The sequence below is a fragment of the Chiroxiphia lanceolata genome, chromosome 15, assembly GCF_009829145.1.
Source record: "Chiroxiphia lanceolata isolate bChiLan1 chromosome 15, bChiLan1.pri, whole genome shotgun sequence".
Lineage (NCBI taxonomy): Eukaryota > Metazoa > Chordata > Aves > Passeriformes > Pipridae > Chiroxiphia > Chiroxiphia lanceolata.
In genome coordinates, this window is record NC_045651.1 from 13,878,155 (window position 1) to 13,900,546 (window position 22,392).

General features: G+C 48.7%; 2 protein-coding genes across 5 annotated transcripts; both read left to right on the top strand.

Annotated features, from left to right (window-relative positions):
* The first annotated feature begins 1,427 nt into the window (after positions 1-1,427).
* On the top strand, positions 1,428-13,745 carry DCTN4 (dynactin subunit 4). Of its 4 annotated transcripts, none has more exons than XM_032703082.1 (14): positions 1,445-1,616; positions 2,907-2,977; positions 3,387-3,565; positions 4,468-4,511; positions 5,291-5,398; positions 5,969-5,989; positions 6,880-6,953; positions 7,299-7,411; positions 8,709-8,818; positions 9,778-9,851; positions 10,249-10,303; positions 10,783-10,890; positions 11,292-11,389; positions 11,564-13,745. In XM_032703082.1, the coding sequence occupies exons 1-14, from the start codon at positions 1,482-1,484 to the stop codon at positions 11,775-11,777; spliced, it is 1,404 nt and encodes a 467-aa protein (XP_032558973.1). In that variant the 5' UTR covers positions 1,445-1,481; the 3' UTR covers positions 11,778-13,745. The 4 variants fall into 4 exon arrangements, with proteins under 4 accessions (XP_032558974.1, XP_032558973.1, XP_032558976.1 ...); XM_032703085.1 differs by lacking the exon at positions 1,445-1,616 and adding an exon at positions 1,897-2,586; XM_032703084.1 differs by lacking the exon at positions 1,445-1,616 and adding an exon at positions 1,897-2,580.
* A 120-nt stretch (positions 13,746-13,865) lies between these two features.
* On the top strand, positions 13,866-21,996 carry RBM22 (RNA binding motif protein 22). The gene is made up of 11 exons (XM_032703100.1): positions 13,866-14,007; positions 14,609-14,662; positions 15,608-15,637; positions 16,704-16,836; positions 17,079-17,179; positions 17,339-17,511; positions 18,053-18,253; positions 18,759-18,923; positions 19,343-19,431; positions 19,935-20,066; positions 20,760-21,996. Exons 1-11 carry the CDS (start codon positions 13,954-13,956, stop codon positions 20,888-20,890), a joined length of 1,263 nt encoding a protein of 420 aa, XP_032558991.1. The 5' UTR covers positions 13,866-13,953; the 3' UTR covers positions 20,891-21,996.
* The last annotated feature ends 396 nt before the right edge of the window (positions 21,997-22,392 follow it).

The following is a 22,392-nucleotide window of genomic DNA, read 5'->3' on the forward strand; positions in this document are numbered from 1 at the left end:
GGCAGTCAGGACTTTTTTTTTCTCACCAGGCTAAAGCAAGGTCACATTCCACCTCATCCCAGCCAGGACGGAGTCCCACCGGGGGAGACCATCTGGAGGCGAACCCGAAGGTGTCAGGTCGGCACCGTGGGAACATTTAACTTCTTAGGCCTTAACAAAGGGTTCTCCCCTGCCCCGTCCTGCTCCTGCCACAGCAGGGCTCACAGGTCTCACCTGCCCCCGAGGCCCAGGGGAGGCGCTCCCCAGGGATCCGGGCAGGGTGATTTACAGAGACAGGGAACAGCGTTTCCACTGCCCACTGGAACATTCCGCTCCATCCGTGATGCCGAATGGTGAAAGCAGAGGTGGGATGCTCTGATTTTCCTGCTGGGACACCAGCTCAGTGTCACACACAGTGGGACTTATGCACTGCATCCTTCACTCCTGCTTTTTCCCAGGGAAACCTCCTGGTGGAAACCCCCTACCTACATGCTCTCAGATCCCCCTGGCCTGCAGGCACCTTACTGGGCCCACAGGACAGGCAGGGAGCCTCCTCCCTGCCTTCCCAGCAGTGCTCCCCTCCAGCTACTGTTGTCAGATAAAGAGCGTGTGGGGGTTTTATCTCGAGCTGTGGCACATCCTCATGGACAGGGGTTTCCTCCAGAGCTGCCAGTGGTGGGCAGAGGGCAAGGACTGACTCCAGGTGCTGTGCAGGGATGAGCACAGGGGTGGGAATGAGGGATTCATGCCACAGTCCAGGCTGTGACCAGTGCTCGGTCGGGGTATCCAAGAGCAAACTGGGGGTGGTTTGCTGATGGAAGCTCTGCCCACACAGCACAGCATTCACAGACCTCATGCTTTCCTGATGATCCCACGACATGGGAATGTTTGTTCTTGTCAGGACCCCGTCTTAGCAGCCATGAGACTGAAGAGAAACCACCTTTGGAGTGTGGAATATTCAGCACTGCATCGAGTTCTGGGGGCCCCAGCACAGGAAGGATGTGGAGCTGCTGGAGCGAGTTCAGAGGTGACTGCAAAGATGCTCCACGGAGTGGAGCCCCTCTGCCCTGGAGACAGGCTGGGAGAGCTGGGGGTGTTCACCTGGAGAACAGAAGGCTCTGGAAAGATCTTAGAGCCCCTTCCAGTGCCTAAAAGGGGCCCCAAGAGAGTTGGAGAGGGACTTTGGACAAGAGACGGAGGGACGAGAAAAGGGGGAACGGCTTGTCACTGTCAGAGGCAAGATGGGATATTAAGAAGGAATTCTTGGCTATGAGGGTGGCGGGGGGCTGGCACAGGTTGCCCGGAGGAGCTGTGGCTGCCCCACGTCTGTTCCTGGCCGGGGTTTGGAGCCCCCCTATCCCCAGGATGTCCCTGCACCGGGATCCCCCCGGGACACCCCGCCCCGCCCGGACGGGCACGTGGCCAGGGCGGCGCGCTGACGTCACGCTGAGGCGCGCTAACGTCAGGCGGCGGCGGCGCGGCGGAGCCCGCCCGCTCTCAAGATGGCATCGCTGCTGCAGTCGGAGCGGGTGCTGTACCTGGTGCGCGGCGAGAAGGAGCTGCGGGCACCGCTGCCGCAGCTGTACTTCTGCCGCTACTGCAGCGAGCTCCGCTCGCTCGAGTGCGTCTCGCATGAGGTAACAGCGTCCCGGCAGCGCCGCGCCCGCGCACCGGGCGGGACCGGGCGGGACCGGGCGGGACGATGCGCGCAGAGCGGGTACCGATTGGGTGGCTCTCTCGCCGCTCACTCGCTTTCTGCCTTCCTATTGGTCGGTGGCGCTTCTAGGAGGGTGGGCGCAGCGCTGCATGGGGTGCGACGATTGGCCATGGGTGATGGGTGGGGCGGTGCTTTGCTTTGGATTGGCTGTGCCGCCTGTCCGTCGGCGGAGCTCGGGCTGTGATTGGCCGAGGCCAGCGCACAGGGGTGGCTCCCCCTCGTGAAGAAGGTGCCCCCCCATCAGCCCCGGTCGAGGGGAGCGGGGACCCCCCAAACCACTGTGAGGCCAGTCTGAGGCAACGAGGACCCCCCAAAACCTTTGTGGGACTGGTCTGGGGCACCGGGGCCTCCTTACTCCTCTGCGGGGCCCCACCGGGAGGGTCAAGACCCCCATCCCACACACGTCCCCATCGGGCCCGGCCGGGGAGGGGCAAGGACCCCCCCACGCACACCACTCCACATTATTTTACGGCGTGATTTCTGCTGTGGAGGCTTTGTGGCTTCACAAACCGTCATAGTCAAACCGGTAGAATTGATTTTGTGGAAGCCTGGTTGAACTAAGAAACTGTGATAGATTTGGAAAGCCTTGAAAGAATGACTGTGCAGCCCTGATCTCAGAAGAGGAGTCTTTAAGGAAAGGTTGAGGCCTCTGAACAGTAGATTTGTCACCAGGCTGCATCCATGATGGATTTACTGTGGTGTGAGGAGTGTAGTCATTGTGCATGTCCACGTTTAATAATCAGTTTGAATTCTTCTTCAAGAAGGGGCCCCCAGTCTTGCTGCTGTTGTTTTAATTGACAAAATTCGATGTGACAGCAGACAGATAAAAAGTGTTCTGAATTGTATGTAAATCTGAGCAGTGCAACGGCAAGGACAGAATAAATGTAGGCGTAAGTAGAAAATAACATGTTAAAACCTGTGGTTCAAGCTGCAGAATGAAATTCTGGTAGCTGCTAAAGGCTGACCTTTTCTCACTTACAAGGTGGAGTAATTTAATCCATTCTGATTTAAGAAACCTTCTGATTCATGTTATTAAAGAACAAAATCAGGCTGAAACAGGCTAAGATTTTGAATACCATAAAATTCCTCAAACCTTCCCTGGCTGCACCAGGGATTGCCAGACACGAATCCCTGTTGAATCGTGTGGCAGGTGCCATGTGCTGCCTGGTGTGCCAGGTAACACGTGTGATGTGACTGCCTTCTCCTTCAGGTGGACTCCCACTACTGCCCCAGCTGCCTGGAAAACATGCCTTCAGCTGAAGCCAAGCTGAAAAAGAATAGGTAAGGTTGCTTTGACTTTTATTTTCATCGAGGCTCCCTATTTTAAACAGCTCCTTCCTTAGTCAGCACCTGACGTGTCTGTCTGAAACTCTTCAAAAATTACATCAGTGCTTTTTACCATTGAGTCTGTTTTGGGGAATAAATCACTTCCATGATCTATCAGGTGCTGTTCATGGATATTTTTTTATTTTTTTTGTGATGACTTGTCTCATAATACAAAGAGGTTTTTATTATCCCTCGGTGTTTCTCACTGTTGGCGTTCTGAAGTTGACTCTGAACCCCTCCTGTTCCCCCGACGGCTCTGGTGACCTTTTTCCCTCGAGGAAAAGGTCGGCTGGTTTAATGTTGATCTGGTTGTCGAGAGCTTTTCCCTCAGAGCCTTCTCAGAGCGCTGTGTGGTTGTCTGCAGGTGTGCCAACTGCTTTGACTGCCCCTGCTGCATGCACACCCTCTCCACCCGCGCCACGAGCATCCCTGCCCCGCTCCCCGACGACCCGGCCAAGACCACCATGAAGAAAGCCTATTACCTGGCCTGTGGGTTCTGCCGCTGGACTTCCCGGGATGTCGGGATGGCAGACAAGTCTGTAGGTAAGGGACAGTCAGAAACAGGGAACTGAGTTACAGCAGGAGCCCAGTTTGTGTTTTGAAGGTGACAGATAATCACAGAAGCTCCTGACTGTACTATAGGTTTAGGATCTGCCTAGAGTTGGAGTCACAGTTAGAAATTCACAGCAAAGTGGTTTGTTGCTGAAGTCTCCTCTGAAGAGCTGAGCTGAGTTAGTGGGATGTGTGACCCACTTCCATGTTCTTGTTACCTGACTAGTGAGAAAACTGTCAAACGAGGGGCTGTGTTAGTGCGCTCTCCCCACAGCCGAGGTCTTGTTTGTGTGCTTTCAGAGCCTTTGAAGCTACTCAGTCTGACAGCATAAACATGTAATTTATTTTCCATCACTTTTGTGCACCGTGACTTATTCTGAGGTTGCTAGTCAGTGTTTGTACTTGGTTTTTCTCTTCACACTGGAACAAAGCTTTCATCTATTTTTGGTATATAAGATGAACAGAAAATATCTGTCAGGCTCCAGAAACGGGGCTGAGTAGGCCAAGCAGATTCTCTGACTTCCAATGTTGATGTAACTGAAGACTGGGAGCTGGAAATGCAGAGACAGTGGCAGCCAGTAACAAGAGACACACATAAAGTCATGTACCTGCTGGTAAAATAACTCCTAGCTGCTGTCCTGAGTGTCTCTCAAACAGCACTTGTTTAAAAACACAATATGAAAGCTGCCAAAGCTCCTTCAGCCCAAAACTGCCCGTGAAAAGCTTTAAGAGGTGGATATTTGTACAGGCATGAACTTAAAGAATTGCAGTGGTAAGTGTAGCAAAAACAGGCAATGTCATATTTTATGAGTAACACTGAGATAGTTGAGTGTGGGGTGTGATGGAGTCTGGAAATCTCCCGTGGACTTTGCTTTTTCTGTTTCCTCCTGCAGCGAGTGGTGGTTGGCAGGAGCCGGAGAATCCTCACACACAGAGGGTGAGTGAGCAGGAAGGCCGTGCTTGGGCTGAGATGGATCAGCCAGAAAGAGCCGTTAGAGGTGTCAGGCCCCCTCAATCACTTTTTCTGCATCTATATAATCCTTCAGATACCAGTTCCAGTTCCTAATCTCCACCTTGACTGCATTCAATGGAGGGAAGGCCTCTTAGAGGCTCCCCTGAGGATATCGCAGTATAAAATCTCCTTTTGAGAAGAAACTCAGCTGAAAACATCCTATCTAATAGTGCTGTTAAAACACCACCGGTGAATATGCTGAGTATGTATGTGAGAAAAAGCTGTTTTCCAATCAAGAGTGTGTCTAGGATCTGGAAAACACAGCTGCACCTTTAACACCCTTCCCTGTCACCCATTAGGGCTCCACTCTAAATGTGACCAGCCTCGGGGAGGGGGGAAAAGATGCTAAAGATGCTGTTTGCTCCACTAATCCAGATTGCTAGATTTTGGCCACATGACATTACTCTGTCTGGTCACGGCAAATCCACGAATGAAGTCTCAATTGCTGAATTGCAAAGTGAGAACTGGGAAACTGCTCTCCAACACACATCATTCCCAAGGGAGGGTCGTTTTGTCACCCAGACCGTGGGTTAAGACATGTTGAGACACACAGACTTCTTTAAGTGTGTCCTTCACAATACAGCAGGTAGTGGGAACTGAGTGAAACAAGTAGCAGCGACCCCCGCTACTTCACAAGCAAACGCTGCAGCTGACCTGACATTGCTTCCCTTACACTGGGTGCCTGTTCCTTTCCATCCCTGCAGATTAACAAACTGGTTGAGTACTACCAGCAGTTGGCTCAGAAGGAGAAGATCGAGCGGGACCGGAAGAAGCTGGTGCGACGCCGAAACTACGTGCCCCTGGCCTTTTCGGTGAGCTGGGTGTGCTGTCCCCTCAGAGCAGCAAAAGTGATGGGCAGCAGCCTCAGCGTGGAAAATTAGATAGTTGGGAGCACAGTAGGCCTGCCCAGCTTTTTTCAGTTGAGGACAACATGAAGAAAATGAGGGCTTCTTTAGGGACGAGTAGTTTTATACCCATTGCCCCTCTCTCTCTGATAGTCCTCTCTGTCAGTGCCAGGAGGGTTTACGCTTGCCATACCAAGGAATATGTTCTCCAGCAGTGAAATGCAGTGCAACTGCAGGCACAATGCCAGTGGCAGTTCTTTCTCAGGACAGTTCATTCCACAGCTCAGTGACAGATAGATCAGCATTGTCTGGCACTTCCTCTGCATGAAATCTCGACTGATATTAACCTTAAGACTTGTGGCTTGAATGACTTGTTTATTGTAACTGGCAGGTAAACGCTTACTTTGTTTAGCTGGGTGACTGCATTTGCTTGCTACTTCTTGATTAACTGTGCTTGCTCTGTGCCCTTGCTTGTGTCTTATGGCTGCATTTTTTGTCTCCGTTGCTACCTGCTGCTATTTTGGGGGCTCTCCACAGCAACACACTATACACGTAGTGGTAAGTCTTTTCACAGTTTCTGCTGGTGTTAAAGCTCTCATGGTACCAACTGAAGGGGAGTAGCAGATTGTACACCTTGCCTCAGGGCCTCTGGCTTGGGTGTGCCTAGAACAAACACAGGTGAAGGCTAACTTGTTAAGAGGGTAAAAGTTGTAACAAAACTATTTTTTGTTAGTTTAGAAACAGGGCAGTGTCTTTGGGTAAGTAATGTACACTTGAAAACCGGTCCTTTACCTAGCTTGGCTGAGTCAGGTACCACAAACATGAATCATCTCACCCTTGAAAAATCACTAGAGTAGGCTGATGCTCACATTTCTCATTTCGTGAGAATTCAGGTTTTCAGTCCTGCCCACAAGGAAGATCTGCCTCCAAGCACCCTGTGTACAGCTCAGCTCTAGAAAGCTGAGAAGTAGCTCAGCTACTCCTTCTGAGGCACGTGTAGGTAATGAGACTTGTAGGAGTTTGAATCTTCCAGCTGCTTCTAGTAGTGCTACAGAGCATTTCAGATGGATGCACAGCCATGTCAACCCAGTTCTTTTGGCATCTGAGCTCTCGTTCTACACTACTTGTCATGGAGTTGCGCTGAAGAGAAGATCAGGGAAAATGTGTCAGTAGTGCAGGCTGGTGATGTAAGTAAGGAGCAAAAGCTTTATAAGCAGTAGCCACACACATCCATCTTTCCCTGTCTGCAGTGCAGTGGGAATTGTTTTCTCCTTAATAACAGTTTAAGCGGAAGAAAGTATCTTGGGAAGCACTGAACACCTTTTCCTTTTGCTTTCCTTTGCTTATCCCCCCATGCTTGTCATGCAGCTCAAAGGATGAGTTTGCAGCAGGGTTTTTGTCCTGGTAGGAAGCAGACCTGAAACTGACAGTTCCTTCTTTCCTTGTAGGACAAATATGGCCTTGGAACCAGGCTTCAGCGCCAGAGGCCCGGAGCGCCCATCAGTGCCCTCGCTGGACTCTCGTGAGTCTTAGGGTTGGGGTTACCTTTTGGGGAAGGATTGGAGGTGTAGGCAAGAGGGCAGTACAGCAACTTTAGAAAGATGATGGACATATTAGCAGGTAGCAGTGAGAGCAGATTTCTTCTTTCGAGCATTGGAGAGACATCAAGTCCTCGTGCATCTCTGTGCAGCAGCGCCAGATGTGTTGCTTTCTCTCCATAGGAACAAGTGACTGCTCACACCCTTGTGCAGTTATTGTCTTACAATCTCACTCTCACTGCCTTCTGTGCTGGAATGCAGTTACTGTGGTTGCTGTCAGAGCACACATGCCGTATTTTATGACCAAGTTGTCCCTTATTTTGCTTCAGCCTGAAAGAAGGAGAAGACCAGAAGGAGATCAAGATCGAGCCAGCTGATGCGGTGGAAGAAGTGGAGCCTCTTCCTGAGGATTACTATACAAGACCAATCAATCTGACAGAAGGTAACACCTTAGTATACTGTCACTTTTTGCCCTTACATTTTATAACATGGGCAGTGCCTACAAACCTGTCTATGAAGTTCCTAATGACCCAAGCTTCTGGTAATTTTTATGCTGGGATTGAAACTGTGGGAAATGTGTGACCTTTTAAATGGTAATTTTGAATGCAACTTCAGCTTCATGTTGTGTGTGGAAAGCTCGGAGCCAGATGCTTCAGGCCTCTGAAGGGTTGTTTTATTTTCTTGCTGACCATAATTTCTATGTGTGTGAAGCATCAACTTTTGGATGGAGAAAAGAGCTGACATCCTTTTACAAATAATAGCAGGAACTAAGGAAATAACTGAGCTGCTGGGGAGCTGGAACCAAAACTGGACTGTTGAGTAACAATTGCGCATTGCTTTGACATCAGCTTGGAACAGCTTGTGTATACTTGCCAGTTGTTTACCTGACTCATGATTTAATCCACAAATACCATAAATTGATCAGTGAAACTTGGAGTAAACAAGATAAACCAGCAGGTCCAGGAGCAATGTGGGCTTCCAGCTGAGGTGGCTCCATGTAGGGCAGATGTTCTGGGTAGTTCTGCAGGCCTACAAAGTCTGCCAATATCAATTAATTAATGAAAGCTTTATGGGAAGGAGTAGATCATCTTGGTCTCCTTTTGCCATGAGACTGTCCTTGCTGTGAGGGTTTAATGCTGGTGAAGAAGACAACTTCCATGGTGAGGGAAAGGCTGCCAGGTGGCTCACTGCCTCTTAGGCACTGAGAACAGTGAGGAGCCTGTTTTTTGGGAGAAACCCACGGGAGATTTTGGCTGCTGGGACTTCCTTGCCTTGGGAACTATGTTGTCACTAATTTTATGTGTGAGTCTGAGTTACACAAACCCCTTGCTAAGCTGTGTATTGTGCTCATGCAGCACCCAGCTGTGAGGGTAACAAAGCTGTGAAACTCATTTGCCCTTGCAAATGAGTTCTAGATGACTGCAAAACTCTTTTTCCATCCCAGCTCAGCTTTGAAGAGAGATCAGAGTCCCTTGTTTCTCCTGAGCTGGCACTGATGTTGCTCTCATGTTACTGTGCCCGGTCAGGGCAGCCCTTTATGCAGCTCTTGCCTTTCTATTCATTGCTAGAAACAGTGGCAGTTGAGAGTGGCTTCTGAATTACGTGGTGCAGGTGAAATTAAATTTCTTAGAGATGGTGGCATGTCTGCACACAGTGCGAGGTGCATATGTAGAGTCTAATCTAGCTCGAGTTTCAGCACCTGAGACATTTCTTTGTCTTGCTTTCTGTGGTGCTCCCAGTGACGACTCTGCGTCAGCGCCTGCTGCAGCCTGACTTCCAGCCCATCTGCGCTTCCCAGCTCTACCCACGTCACAAACACCTCCTGATCAAACGCTCGCTGCGCTGTCGGGTAGGGAACTCGGGGCAAAAACCTGCCTTTTCCGGGCTCTCAGAACTTGGGTGGTGGGAAATGGGCTGTGTATTTCTCTTTTAAAAGAAACTGCTCGGATGGTCCTGGTTGTTGAATGTTCTCAGCCGAATTTCTGAAAACAGCACTAGGAGGTGAGGGAGTCTGTCACATCTCTGGTGTGATGAAGACTGTGAAAGGGGGACAAAAATATACAAAGATGGGTTTGTGCTAGTGCTCTGCCTAGCCAAGGAGTTGGAGAAGGCTGCCGGTTCAGTCAGAAGTAAAAAAATTCTGCTGTTTCTAAAGACAAAAATCAGCAAAGAAAATATTAGGGAGAGGCAGTGCAGAATACAGAAGATGTCCATAGAGTGGAGGCAGAAAGAGGGTATTTAAAAGAATAAAAGCAGAGAGCTGGGAAGTGAAGACAGGAAAGAGTTAAATCCAAGTTCTGCTGTTGACTTACTGTAGGGTTTTTACTACATTTTCTCAGTAATACAGGGATATTTATCTAGTTCCCAAAGTAATAGACCAGTATTCTTATAAGTATTTAAGATGCAGAATGCTTTGCAAATGCAGAATATTTTCTCAGAAATAAGTAATTGAGTGATCCTGTATTTGAAGAGTAGCCTCTGAAGAGATCAGGAGTTCCAGCTATTTGTTTTTTTTATTGGATTCTGGAGCATAAGTCTGAGGGCTTACTGGTATTTGTGCCTTCTTCCTGCTGCAATCAGTGTCCAGGTGTTTTTAAGACAAATTCCAAGTCTTGTGTTTCCGAGATTGCACTGGTAGTGCAGGATATGACATTTTTGGAGTATCAGTAAGTGAGCACAGTGGTGGCTCCATGCACCTGAGGTAGTTTTTATATGTGCTGTGCTGGTGGACGGTGCCTGTGGCTCTGATTCCTCAGTGTGTGACTGCAGACTGTCTTCTGGTGCTGACTAAAATATCTTTGTCTCTAGAAATGTGAACATAACCTGAGCAAACCAGAATTCAATCCAACGTCTATCAAATTCAAGATCCAGCTGGTTGCTGTGTAAGTAAGATATGGGGACTGGGGACAACAGCTTAGTTAATGCCTTCTATTTGGTTTGGGTTTTATTTTTTGGTACTCTTGCTTTGACCTCTTGTAGGATTGTGTCATCTCTTAGGATGGTGTAATCACCTTTTAAAATATAGTTAGCTTATCTGTGAAAGGTTTGCTTCCTGATCTAGTAATGATTTCAGCAGTTTGACAAAACCACTGCATGCTGTGCCTGCCCCACACAGTAGCAGAGGTCTGTAGGATTAGGCTTGTACAGCAGCAGGGCACTTTATTTTTCCTCTTAATGTAAGCCAAGCTCTGATAGCTCTAATACCTCCCTCTGCTTCAGGAGGCGAGTTATAGACAGCAACACAGTCCCTTATGGTCCTTTGCTTTGTTATTTTTGTAGTAACTACATCCCTGAAGTGAGAATCATGTCTATTCCCAACCTGCGCTACATGAAGGTCAGTAGCTTTTCCAGAAATGTCTTAGGGTGAGACACAGCGGGGAGTTGTGAATGTGGGATCTTCTTGGAAGGTGACACCGTGTGATGTTGTTCCCTAAGGGTTCCGCTCAGTTTGGAGGGTGCAGGGTTTAGGGGAGTGGTCAGAGGAACACCGCCTGTACTTGTCACTCTGCAGCAGTAGATTACTGTGCAGTGTGACATCTGGCCTCACAAGCACTTGCCAATATCTGAAGAATAAAAGGTGTGGAGTTGAGATCTTGGCTAGAGTCCAAAAATACATATTTTTTTATATTAAGGAAGAGTGTTGCATGGCATTGGTGCCTTCCTTACAGACTGGGGGTGGTTGCTGTCCATCCCTTGAGAGGATATGATGCAGTTTTTGAAGGCGTTGATTGGTCACGGAAGATGGAGGTGCTAACAATAACAATGAATATTAGCACAATTGCTTCTTGAATTGTGATTCCTGAATCTCCTCAGGAGAGCCAAGTCCTTCTGACTCTGACCAATCCTGTGGAGAACGTCACACATGTCACACTGCTGGAGTGTGAGGAGGGAGACCCTGACAACACCAACAGCACTGCCAAGGTACTGTACCCTCCTGCTGTGTGAGCCCAAGCCTCTTCCAAGGCTTACTACTCCCATTTGTCCTTCCACAGGCCACACTTTTCGTATGTCCTTCAACCCCTGCTGAGTGTGTTGCATTTCCTCCCTTGAAGCTTAAATGACTGTCACCAATGTAAACAGCAGCTCATAAAGTATTTTGAAATTGTGTCTGTTCACTGAGATCCAGAACCCAAGGGAGAAATTAATGATTTCACTGGCAGGGTGATAATAAAGTGGTCCTAGAGCAGAAGAAAGCTGAGGATGAATCACTTTTCTGTTAAACTGTAGTTAAGCAGCCCTCAAAAGGGGAGGGCCCTCTCCTGCTTGCAGTGTAGCTGGTGATCAGTGCTGAAAGGCCTCTTTCTCTCCCTGCTCTGTTTCAGGTGTCTGTTCCTCCCAAGGAGCTTATTCTGGCTGGCAAAGATGCTGCGGCAGAATATGATGAGCTGGCAGAGCCTCAAGACTTCCAGGATGACCCTGAGTGAGTGTTGTCTGTCTTGTGGGGATCATCTCCCTTAAAAACTTGGCACTTTGAGCAACTCGCTCTCCTCTTTGTCTTCAGTGTGTTTTGCTTCCCCCTCAGAGCATTGTTCCTCTCTGAACAATGGTTTGAGAACTTGGCTGACCCAGTGTTCCTCTGTGTTCCGCCTTGCAGCGTTATTGCCTTCAGAAAAGCCAATAAGGTGGGAGTTTTCATCAAGGTCACCCCGCAGAAAGAAGAGGGCGAAGTGACCGTGAGCTTCAAGATGAAGCACGAGTTCAGAAACCTCACTGCTCCCATCCGGCCCAACGAGGAAGGCGATCACCCCTCGGAGGTCATCTGGCTCACCCACCACGTGGAGCTCAGCCTCGGCCCCGTGCTCCCGTAGAGGCTCCCAACGCTTGCTCCCTGGCGGCTGGCGCAGGATGGACTGGCACACTGAGAAAGCACCTGCTGGAAGGTTCTGCCAGAGCTCCTTTGTGATGTGTGGGTGTGCCACAGGCCCCGGCCGGCCGCAAGGAGGGTGCTGAGGGTGCTGTGGTTTGGGATGGTTTGTTCTCTCTCCCCTTGTTGTAGTGCCCACTAACCACCACTCCTCTTCCCCTCACTGCTACAGGCTAGTTTAACTTGCAGCACGTGTCAGAGCACAGAGAAAGGTCTCGCTTTCTCCAGGTTTGCGCTGAGTTTGGCTCTGTCAACAGATAATTTTGGCTAAATTTGGATTTATCCACGGAAAAGAACCCATACCGTTTTTTCCTGATGTTCCATGCTCAGTAATGAACAACTTCTCTTTCACCCAGAGCTATGCCCTTCCCAAACCAACATTTTAAGAGGTGGCCGTATCTGCTGCATTACTGGCAAGTTACGGGCAGCAGCACAATGTTTTCTTTTGGTTTTCTGCTTCCTTGTAGGATACCTCAGCTGTGGGGCACTGGGATGTACAGCCCTACCCCTCTGGCATATGTAGCTTGCTTAGCTGAGGTGACAGATCTGTTTTCACAAAGGAGTTGATGAGTTTGCCTTTAAACTTTAAACATAGTGTACTGTAGTGTTCATGGATTTGACTGGCAACCGAGCCTGCTGTCGGCCTGCTGGGCCTCAGGTGGATGTGGCAGCACGATACACCGCAAGCTGGGAATTCAGGTGCTGCTGCACCTCTTGACTGAGGCAGGAGTGCTCTGGAGAGGCTGCCTGACAGTCTTCAGCTCCATAAGTTGTTAGGGATCATAGTTATCAGGGTGTGAAACCTGGAGAGTTAAGATTAGTTCTGGTAATTGTAAACCCACAAAGGTGTTTTTTGGGTTCATCCTCTGTGTTTTTCCAGTTAGGGTGGGTGTGAGGGAGGTGTAAAGGTGGAAAGTCTTTATTTGTTAACTACACACGCTGTACTACAAGGTCACTTACCTGGTGTGTAATTTGGCTGCAGCCCAGACTAAAATGGGTGGTTAAGAGCTGTGTATCCAGGACACTGCATAACCAGTAAGTGTGTGGCTAATGCGGGCAGGTGAGATGGCTCTTCCTGCAGAGCATTCCCACTTCAGTTATTGACTTAGTTAAACGTATCTGATGGGCTTTGATGTGCTGCTCTGCTGGGAAAGGCTTGAGTGCCAGCCAGCCATGGCTGTGTCACTCCAGATGCTCGTGCCATGGCTCTGCCAGCCTGGATCTGCAGATCCTCTCCGTGGGAGGGCAGGATCAGGCTGCCTGCTCCCCACAGGTGGTGGTGCAGCACCCAAAACATCTCCCTTAGCGCAAGAAACCTGCCGTGGTGTGTGGGAGGGACTCCCACCCCACAGCCCCGATCCTGGGCAGGTCTCAAAGCAGTGAGGCATCACGTTTACAAGTTGTAACTTTGTGTAGGTTATACACAGATGTACAGCATGAGTTTGAGACTTGTAGTTAGTAGTTAATGTATAGCGCTAGTGCTTGCTGCGGCTTCACCTGTCCAGATAACAAAGCACTGCACCTCTGGCCGCAACTTCTCCTGTTCAGTAGCCAAAACAGCTGCTACACTTGTGACACGACTACGGAAAAGCCGAGCTGGTGGCTGGCCCAGGGCTTGAGCTGTGCCTGGGGCTGGTGGCCATTGTCCCCCTGGTGCTGGCCTGGGGTTTGCCGCAGGCCAACGCGACCTGCGCCCCTCTCACTACAAACACAAGGTGCATTGAGTTGCGCTGTTCTGAGCGGCCTGATGAGCTCGGCGAGTTGTTTTCCCCCCTCCCCGTAGGTGCTGTAGGCGGTAGGAAAGGTGTCTCGGTGCGTCCCTGCCTCTGTCCCCGCTCCCCGACAAGGCGCCTGTTGCCTTATGCTTGACGTCGTGTAGTGACCTTCAATAAAACACAACGTGGCTCTCGGATTCTTTGCGCTGGTTCTTTATAATTTAATTATAAATAATTTAATTATTTAAACAAAACAAAAAAGCGAAGCTTCCCCCCCCCGTGTTTTCCCGATGGTCCCGCCCGTCCCCCCCGGTGCCGGTGGTCTCGCCCGGTGCGCGGTGGCGGCAGCGGCGGCGGAAGTGGCGTCAGTTCCGGCGGGGCCCGGCCGGCAGCGGGGCGGGCGCCATGTCCACATCGCTGGGCTCCAACACCTACAACCGGCAGAACTGGGAGGACGCGGTGAGCGGGGGGAGCCGGGACACGCGGGGAAGGCGGGAGGAGCGCGACCGGGGGGGCCTTGCGCTGCCATGAGGCCGCCAGGCGAGAGGAGCGCGGGGAGGAGGCGCCGGGACCTGCCCTGGGCACCCGCGACCCCCGACCTGCGGTGCCGCGGCTCCCGGGCCCTCCGTCCGGCAAAGAGACGGTGCTGCTCCCTACGGTCGGTGGGAGGGGGGAGCTCTCTCGGCGGCTGCGGGGGCTGAGCCGGGCCCCTCGTGTGCTCTCTGGAACCGAGGCCTCTCCTCTCAAGCTATGCTGAGGGATAACGGGGCGGTGCCGCCTCCTCGGATCCGGGCGCTCACAGGGTCAGATCTTAGAATACGCCTTTTTTGTTTGTGTGTTCTAAGTTTTACATCAAGCTACAGCAACCAGCAGATCGCGATTCTTGAATAATTTGAGCCTGGGTGGTGGCTTGCAACTCTCCCGATGTCACTGAATCTTTTTGCGTTTTTCAGTCAGTGTGATGAGTTTAACTCAGTAGCATTTTTCAGAGTGCGACTTGAATGCTGTTGTGATGGCAGAGTTTGTTAAAAATTCCTGATTTTCTTCTTGCTCCACGCAGGACTTCCCTATCCTGTGCCAGACATGTCTTGGAGAAAACCCCTACATTCGGATGGTACGTTCCTTTTGGACCCTGCAGTCCTTCCTTCTGTGTTGGACCCTAAAACTGTGGGGTTTGGGGACTGAAGTGTAGGGCTGGGTGCAGGAGGGGGTCCTGAGTTGGACACACACACCTGAGCATCTGGTTCTGCACAACAGGACTTGGTTCCAGCCGTTGTTGGTATGTTGGTATGTCACGGTTAGGGGTGTGATATAAGAGCAAGTCAGTCAAAAAGGAGAGGAAGATGACGTAGTCCAGTGTCTGGAGTGCAGGAAAGAGTAGAACATGAAGCTTTAATGCTTCATGTGAACTGTGATGTGGAGAGCTGTGAGCTGCTGAAACACTAAGTAACACAATTCCTAGAATATGACGAACATGCACTACTAAAATTAAATTAAAGCTGACTTGTGAAGGTAATTTAAATCTGTTTGTTTTCCTTGGTTTCCTCTGTGCAGGGTGAGTCAGTCCATGTTATGTTGCTTTTCTCTGCTCAGCCCACTTGTGTGTGACCTACACTGACACGATCTCCTTCACGTTTCTGTGCCACCAAGTTTGCTGAGAGAGATTGGGATATTTTTATGAAACACAACCTTAATGCTGGTGTAGGTGATATATCAAAACCAGGTTGTTTTCATGGACATATTTCACGTAACATCATCTTTCCTGAAAAATAGCTCTTATTACTCCTTTTCATTCCTGTCTTTCATCAGTGCAAGGGTGGGACTTACAATACTCTGTTTTTAATGAATATTTCTAAACCAGAAGTGGATTGAGAGTATTTTAGAATTAACTTCTTTGTCCTGTTGACCTTCCAAGGTGTAAGCCCAAAACATGGGGGTGGATGAGTGTAAATGCAGCATAATTATGAAAAAACCCACTGTGTTATAACATCAATGATATGTTTTCTGTTGAACTGATGATATTTCATGTTTTCTTTTATTGCTTTTTATTACATTTCAGACCAAAGAAAAATATGGAAAAGAATGCAAGGTATGTTTGTGTCTTTTGAAAAAAGAATGTCTAAATTGGTGCAGATCTAGGAATAATATGTTTTAATGATTAAAAACCTGTCGGCTTCAGAAAAGTGCTTATCTGGGTTAACAACTTAAAATATTTATGTAACTACATAAATTTTTAGGTCAGTCTACTGTGCTTTGTTAAACAAAGTCTGTTGGTCTTAAAATAGTAAAATTTTTGAGCAAATCCTAACTCTGTCTAAATCTTCATGTTTATCAGAATGAGGGTTTGTGAATACTGTTGTACTATATTTGAAGGTATTTCAGCATTTTAAATGATTTCATGTTTTCTTGTGCAGGTTTTTTGTTTTTACTCAGAAATGCATAAATACTTGGAGTTTAGAGTTAGCTCTGCATATGTTACTCATGGCTACGTGGTGATTTGTGTTAATTATTTAAGAAATAAGCCACATTTATTTCTGAAAGAGCAAGAAATAGTGTTGACTGGACTGAGGGAAATCAAAGGAATTTTTTACCCTTTTTTCAGTTCTCTTCTGAAGCAGAGAGAAGGCATGTGTTGAAATCTGTACAGATTGAGATTGTATCCACATACTCAGGCTGTACATGCAGCAGAAGCAGATGTGTCATTCCATGAGATAAGAGAGAGCAGTAGTCTTTTTCTGGACCAAAGGTCTCATAACCTCTCCCCGGGTGGCTGCTGTGCTGGTGCCTCATGTAATTCGTGTCTGGTAGCTCTACACTGACATCTCCTGGAATGAAGGAGAATTTCTGTGTCCTTTGAGTACATCTGTGCTTAGGCTATTGTAATAAATTAAAAAAAAACAAAAAAAAACCAAAAAAAACAAACCAACAAGGAAAAAAACTTCCCTAAAACTTTCTCCTGTCTAAATAAAGCACCAAATAGAAAACTGAGAACCAAACAAAAAACCGAGCACCAAGCTCTGCGTCTTAACACTAAGATGGAGAAGTTGTACTTATGGTTTAAAGAGATTAGACAAGTTTGGAGTTTTCAGTTTCCGTGCAAGAAGCAGAACAGTCACTGTGGATAGAGAAACAAGGTTCACCTTTCTGTGCCCCAGATTTGTGCCAGGCCTTTCACCGTGTTCCGCTGGTGCCCCGGGGTGCGGATGCGCTTCAAGAAGACCGAAGTGTGCCAGACGTGCAGCAAGCTGAAGAACGTCTGCCAGACCTGCCTGCTTGACCTGGAATATGGTGCGTACCCAAAAATGTAAACCAAGAGAAGGAGCTGGCCTCTGAAATGTAAAATTGGTGAAACGTCTTTAAATTTGTGTGTGTATTTGGCACTGGGCAGTCTTGGAGAGGAACAAGTCTCGGTGATCACATCTGCAGCAGATGAGTTACCTCTGAACAGTGCAGGTTGCAGAAATAACTATTTCTGCTCTTTCAGCTTGTGCTTCATATGGATTTGTTGGGGTTTTATTGTTTCATTCTAGGTTTGCCTATCCAAGTCCGAGATGCAGGACTCTCCCTTAAGGATGAAATGCCCAAATCTGACGTCAACAAAGAGTACTATACCCAGAACATGGAGCGAGAGGTAAGATAGTTACAGTCGTGCTCTTGGTGTGACTGTGGGTGGGGAGGAAAGGGGAGCAATGACCCAGCTTCTCTTAAAACCTTTTGCTTGTTCTGGTTCTGTGCATTAGTGTTCAGTGCTGGTATATACATAATTGTTTGTGTTTTACCTGCTGTTTAGATAGCCAATTCTGATGGCACTAGACCTGTTGGTGCACTAGGAAAAGCTACTTCTACCAGTGACATGCTGCTGAAGCTGGCCCGAACCACTCCGTACTACAAACGCAACCGTCCTCACATCTGCTCCTTCTGGGTGAAAGGAGAGTGCAAGAGAGGGGAGGAGTGTCCCTACAGGTACAGATACATCTTAAACAGTTAATCTGTTCACCACAGCTCCCTTGGGGTTCAAAGAACAGGAGATCCTGCAGTGGGCAGGAGACTCAGCACTGTGACTGGGCTCAGGGTGAAACTTGCATCCAGCGCCAGCAAATGAAGCTCTGTGGTGGCACATTTGTTAGTGAGCCATTGGCTGCAGGGTTTGCCAAAGCAGTGACTGCAGCTCTCCTCTTGTGTAGTTCATTTTTCCCCTTCGTGGCGTCAGTCCCCTCAACCAGAGATCTTTGTGTTTGAACAAGAGGCCATTTGAAATCCAGCTCTTGTGTTTTGTGGGGCTCGAATGTTGAGCTGTCAGAAGTGCCATTCATTCAGAGCTTGAGGCAGTCCTGGCTGCAATTCAAGTTCTCAGGGCTTTTTGTTCCATTTTGGCATGTTTATGTGGACAGGGTTAAGGATATAAGTGACCCGAGGGCTTGAGAAGGGAAGGTGGCAGCTACAGCCATTTTAATCCATGCAGCTGTCACTGGTGTTATAAAATACTTTGCTTGCTGAACCTTAGACATGAGAAACCTACAGATCCAGACGATCCTCTGGCTGACCAGAACATCAAAGATCGTTACTATGGAATTAATGATCCCGTGGCTGATAAACTGCTGAAACGAGCATCAACCATGCCTCGTCTAGACCCCCCCGAAGACAAGACTATTACTACACTGTATGTTGGAGGGCTTGGAGATACCATTTCTGAATCGGATCTCAGGTGTGTTGGTGAATTATATATTGCCCTTGCCTTTTCGTTTGACACTTTGGTATCTGCTCATCTTCCAGTGAGGAAATCTCTCTTGCGAGGAACAAAAATAAACCTGGTTTTCAGTTTTCCTTAATGGGGAACTGGTTGGTGGGCAAGTGCAGGGGAGTGCCAGCTTGTTGGAGAACAGATAAACAGGCACATTTCAAATGCTTTGATTTAAAATTTATTTCTTTAAACATGAATCATCCTTCTGAGCTGTCGGGCATACTGTGCAACCCTTTTTACAAGGAAGTCCTGTAGCCTCTAGCAAGCTGCTAAGAGAAGCTGTAGAGCTTTTATTGCTCCATTATTGCACAGAGAAGCAATAATGATTAATTGATCAATTGTTAATTTCTAATGATCGGTTTGAACCGGGGATGGAGAAGAGAAAGTATACCTATTCCACCTGCTCTGCTCTGTAGCCTGTGACTAGGAGGAGAGGGGTATCATCATGATTTTTCCCTTCCCCCTGCAGAAATCACTTCTACCAGTTTGGGGAGATCCGGACGATAACGGTGGTGCAGAGGCAGCAGTGTGCATTCATCCAGTTTGCCACCCGCCAGGCTGCAGAGGTGGCTGCTGAGAAATCCTTCAACAAGCTCATTGTCAACGGTCGCAGGCTCAATGTCAAGTGGGGAAGGTGAGTGTGGGGGGAGGAAGCCAGGAGGTTACTGCCACAAGGTTCTGCTCCCAGTTTATGTACTCTTGATAAGCAGGATTGGATATTATGGTGGAGTAGATATTTGATTGGTAAATAGTTGGGGTCGTCTTACAGCTTGGCTTTGTTTCTGCAGCGGGATGTGGGTTGGAGATGACACAAATAGTGTAAGAGATTTCCTGGCTGAGGGTTATGGATGGGTTTCTGTAGTTTTGCTCCTAGTCCATCTCCTGTAAGGACTGTTTGCACACTTTGTACCACCTGTCTCTGATGTTTCGAGTTTTTCATCTTTGGCCTGAAACAATGGGTCTGGATTAGATAAGGTGAAACTACTGTGTTACAAATATTTCCTTATCCCGCTTTTTCTCATCCTTGTTCTCAAACTTTTGTCTGTTTCCCAGGTCCCAGGCAGCAAGAGGAAAAGAAAAGGACAAGGAAGGTACTACAGAATCCGGGATAAAGCTGGAGCCAGTTCCGGGACTTCCTGGTGGTAAGTGAATTGTTTTCATCTCTGAAACACTTAATACTGACCTGCTTCCATGAGTGAGGCTAGTGTTAAATTTCTGGGAGCAGTGACAGTTCAGGATGGTAGAGGCAGTGGTGAGCCCAGAGCAGTTGCAGTAGCTTTGCAGCAGATCCAGCTGGGATGGGAGATGAGCTTTGTTTAGAAGCAAATCCTGGATGAAAAGAGAGTTCTTTATGTGATGAGTGAAAAGTTAAAGCTCAATTCAAGGTACTTAGGTCTGAGACACTGGCAGCCCATGCTTTTAATGTTTTCCTAATTCCCTGAGCATTGTATGATGGAAAAAGCAAAGCTGGTTTTGGGTGAAGAAAACCGGTGACTGGAATTTCAGGGCAGTCCTGCTCTCACGGTTCAAAGGTGCGATGGTAGCAGCAGTTTGCCCTTGTGAAAGCACGCACTGTACCCCCTCTCTGAAGGAGACACCTCTGCTTGTCTTGCATCTCCATAACCACTATGTACTTTTTCTGCAGCTCTCCCCCCTCCTCCAGCTGCAGAAGAGGAGGCTTCTGCAAATTACTTCAACCTACCTCCAAGTGGCCCCTCAGCCGTGGTGAACATTGCCCTGCCACCTCCCCCTGGCATCGCTCCACCGCCGCCTCCAGGTACTTGTGTTTCCCCCTCGAATGGGGGTGTGGAACTCGGTGTTAGATGGTCTGTTCCTCCTTGCCTGGCCATGCTGCAACTGATGCATGCCCTGAGCTGATTTTCCTCATCCCTGATCACACAGTGTCAACTGATGATCTAAACTGAGCTGTCAGCACAGTTTAATTAAGCTGAGCTGCCTGTTGTGGTAGGTATTCACTTGCAAATTCCCAGGCACGGAGATCCCCGTTACTGGTACTGAGACCTACTCAGTGCTTTTGCTGGCTGTGTAAATGCCACATTAACCCCAACTTCAAAGGGTAATTTTGCAGCTAGTTGACTGCCAACCTGTTTTTGGCTCTCTGTATATATCTATCCAGAGTTCCTTTTTTTTTTTTTTTTTAATGGAATGTTGGACTCTTGTGGGTATATTTTCTCTGCTGCACAGTTGAATAGAAAACATTTAGATGGGCGTTACAGACATCTGCCCAGTTGCCCCACCAGCTTTTATCTGTGAGTAAGGATGTGTGTTGGGTAGGGATTGCCCCCAGTTGTACTGAAAAGTGGGAAGGAGTTTTTGGGGAGGTGGGAGATGAGCACATTTGTGAGGCACAGCTGTGAGCCAGCTGTTCTGTCGGCGCTTTGAAGCAGTGGAACATAACGCATCGGGTTTTCTGCTGCTTTGCCTGAAGCTGCCAATTTTATTCCTGCAGGTTTTGGACCACACATGTTCCACGCCATGGGGCCCCCACCTCCCTTCATGAGAGCCCCAGGCCCCATCCACTACCCGTCCCAGGACCCCCAGAGGATGGGTGCTCACGCGGGAAAGCACAGCAGCCCCTAGCACGTCCTGCCGCCCTCATCCCTGAAGTAAATGTTATTTTCTAGTTACCATGGTAGCACCATATGTTGAGCTGTGGGTGAGCTAGAGACGCCTTATTCCCCTGCTTGCAGCCACAGGGCAAGCTGAGCTCCGTGTCTCCACTAGCTAATCGGATTGTTGGTATGTCCCAGGTCTTTCTTTAAGTGTTTGGGGGGGGGGGAGACAGACAGGGGTGCTGTCTGTGGGTCTGGGGTACCAGAATTACAGTGCTATCTGTGTATCCCATTGGCACACTTTTGAAATAAACTTCTGGAAAAACAAAACCAAACCCTTTTCAAGCCCGTTTGATGTCCTTAGTCTGAACATTATGGACTGTTTAAATGTAACCAGAGACTCTTCTCTGTCAGGTAACTAACGATGTGCTAATCTAATGAGGTGTTAAACCAGGACTGAATAAGAGCTGAAAAACAAGCTCATCAGATGATGTTGTTGCCACAGGCAAACCCATGGCTTTGCCTTACACAGAGTTTTCCTCCCTCCTTTTTCCTGACTTCTGGCTTTGAAAAAAAGACAAGAAAACAAAACCTTTTTTGATGCATCACTTCTAATCCTGCACGTCCTGAGCGAGACAAGCACTGGGTCGGCTGAGCAGCCCCCGGGCAGTGCAGGCATGACATGGAGTGACAGGTCAGCAGTTGCCCAATTTAGCCAGGTGACGGCCCCCTCAGTGGCCCCACAGGCTGGGCTGTGTTGCTGACAGCTGCAGGGGAGGGCACTGTGCAGCCACAGCTGCTCTGGGGGAAATTTGGGGCTTTCGAGGCCCTTGGTGCAGTGTCTTAAGCTGTGAGAAGGGTCCCACTTCATCCTGCTTTGATAAGATGTGAAACTTTTCCTTCTGTGCTCCCACTGTAGTGCTTGGCCAGGAGTGACTGCATCCTGCATGGAGCCTGCTGCTGAGTAAGGTCTGTGTACATGTGGCTGGAGGATTTTAGATTTATCTGTGTGTCAGCTCCTTTTGTGCAGTGGATCTGTGGACATCTTTCTGTAAAGCAAAACGTGATGGGGCTTGTTCTGAGGCTTCATTTGCTTGTTTCAAAAAAAGCACATTAAAATATTTGAATTTTTCACCACTGTGCTTAGACCCTGCTTCCTGGAGTGCAATGTCTGGGGACTTTTGTCTGATTTTTATGTGGCTGCTCCCACAGCCAAGATGCAGTGTGGGCAAGGACAGCATGTCTGCTTTGGTTTCATGTGCTGTCCTTTGTGGCGACACTGGGTCCCATGATGGACTGCCAGGCTGTTGGAGGGGGTGTAGCACTTGTGCACCATGGACTGGCTTTCTCTGGAGAAAGCTGGGCTTTGGGCATGGATGATTAGTTCAGCTTTTGTCAGGGAAGAGCCATTTCAGGGCAGTGTTGGGCAGCAGAGGCTGCTGGTGGATGGGAAAGGGCTGTGGCTTTTGCCACTGCTCTGGCCCCAACACTCCACAGCCAGGGCCTGTGAGTGCTTTGCAGACACATCTC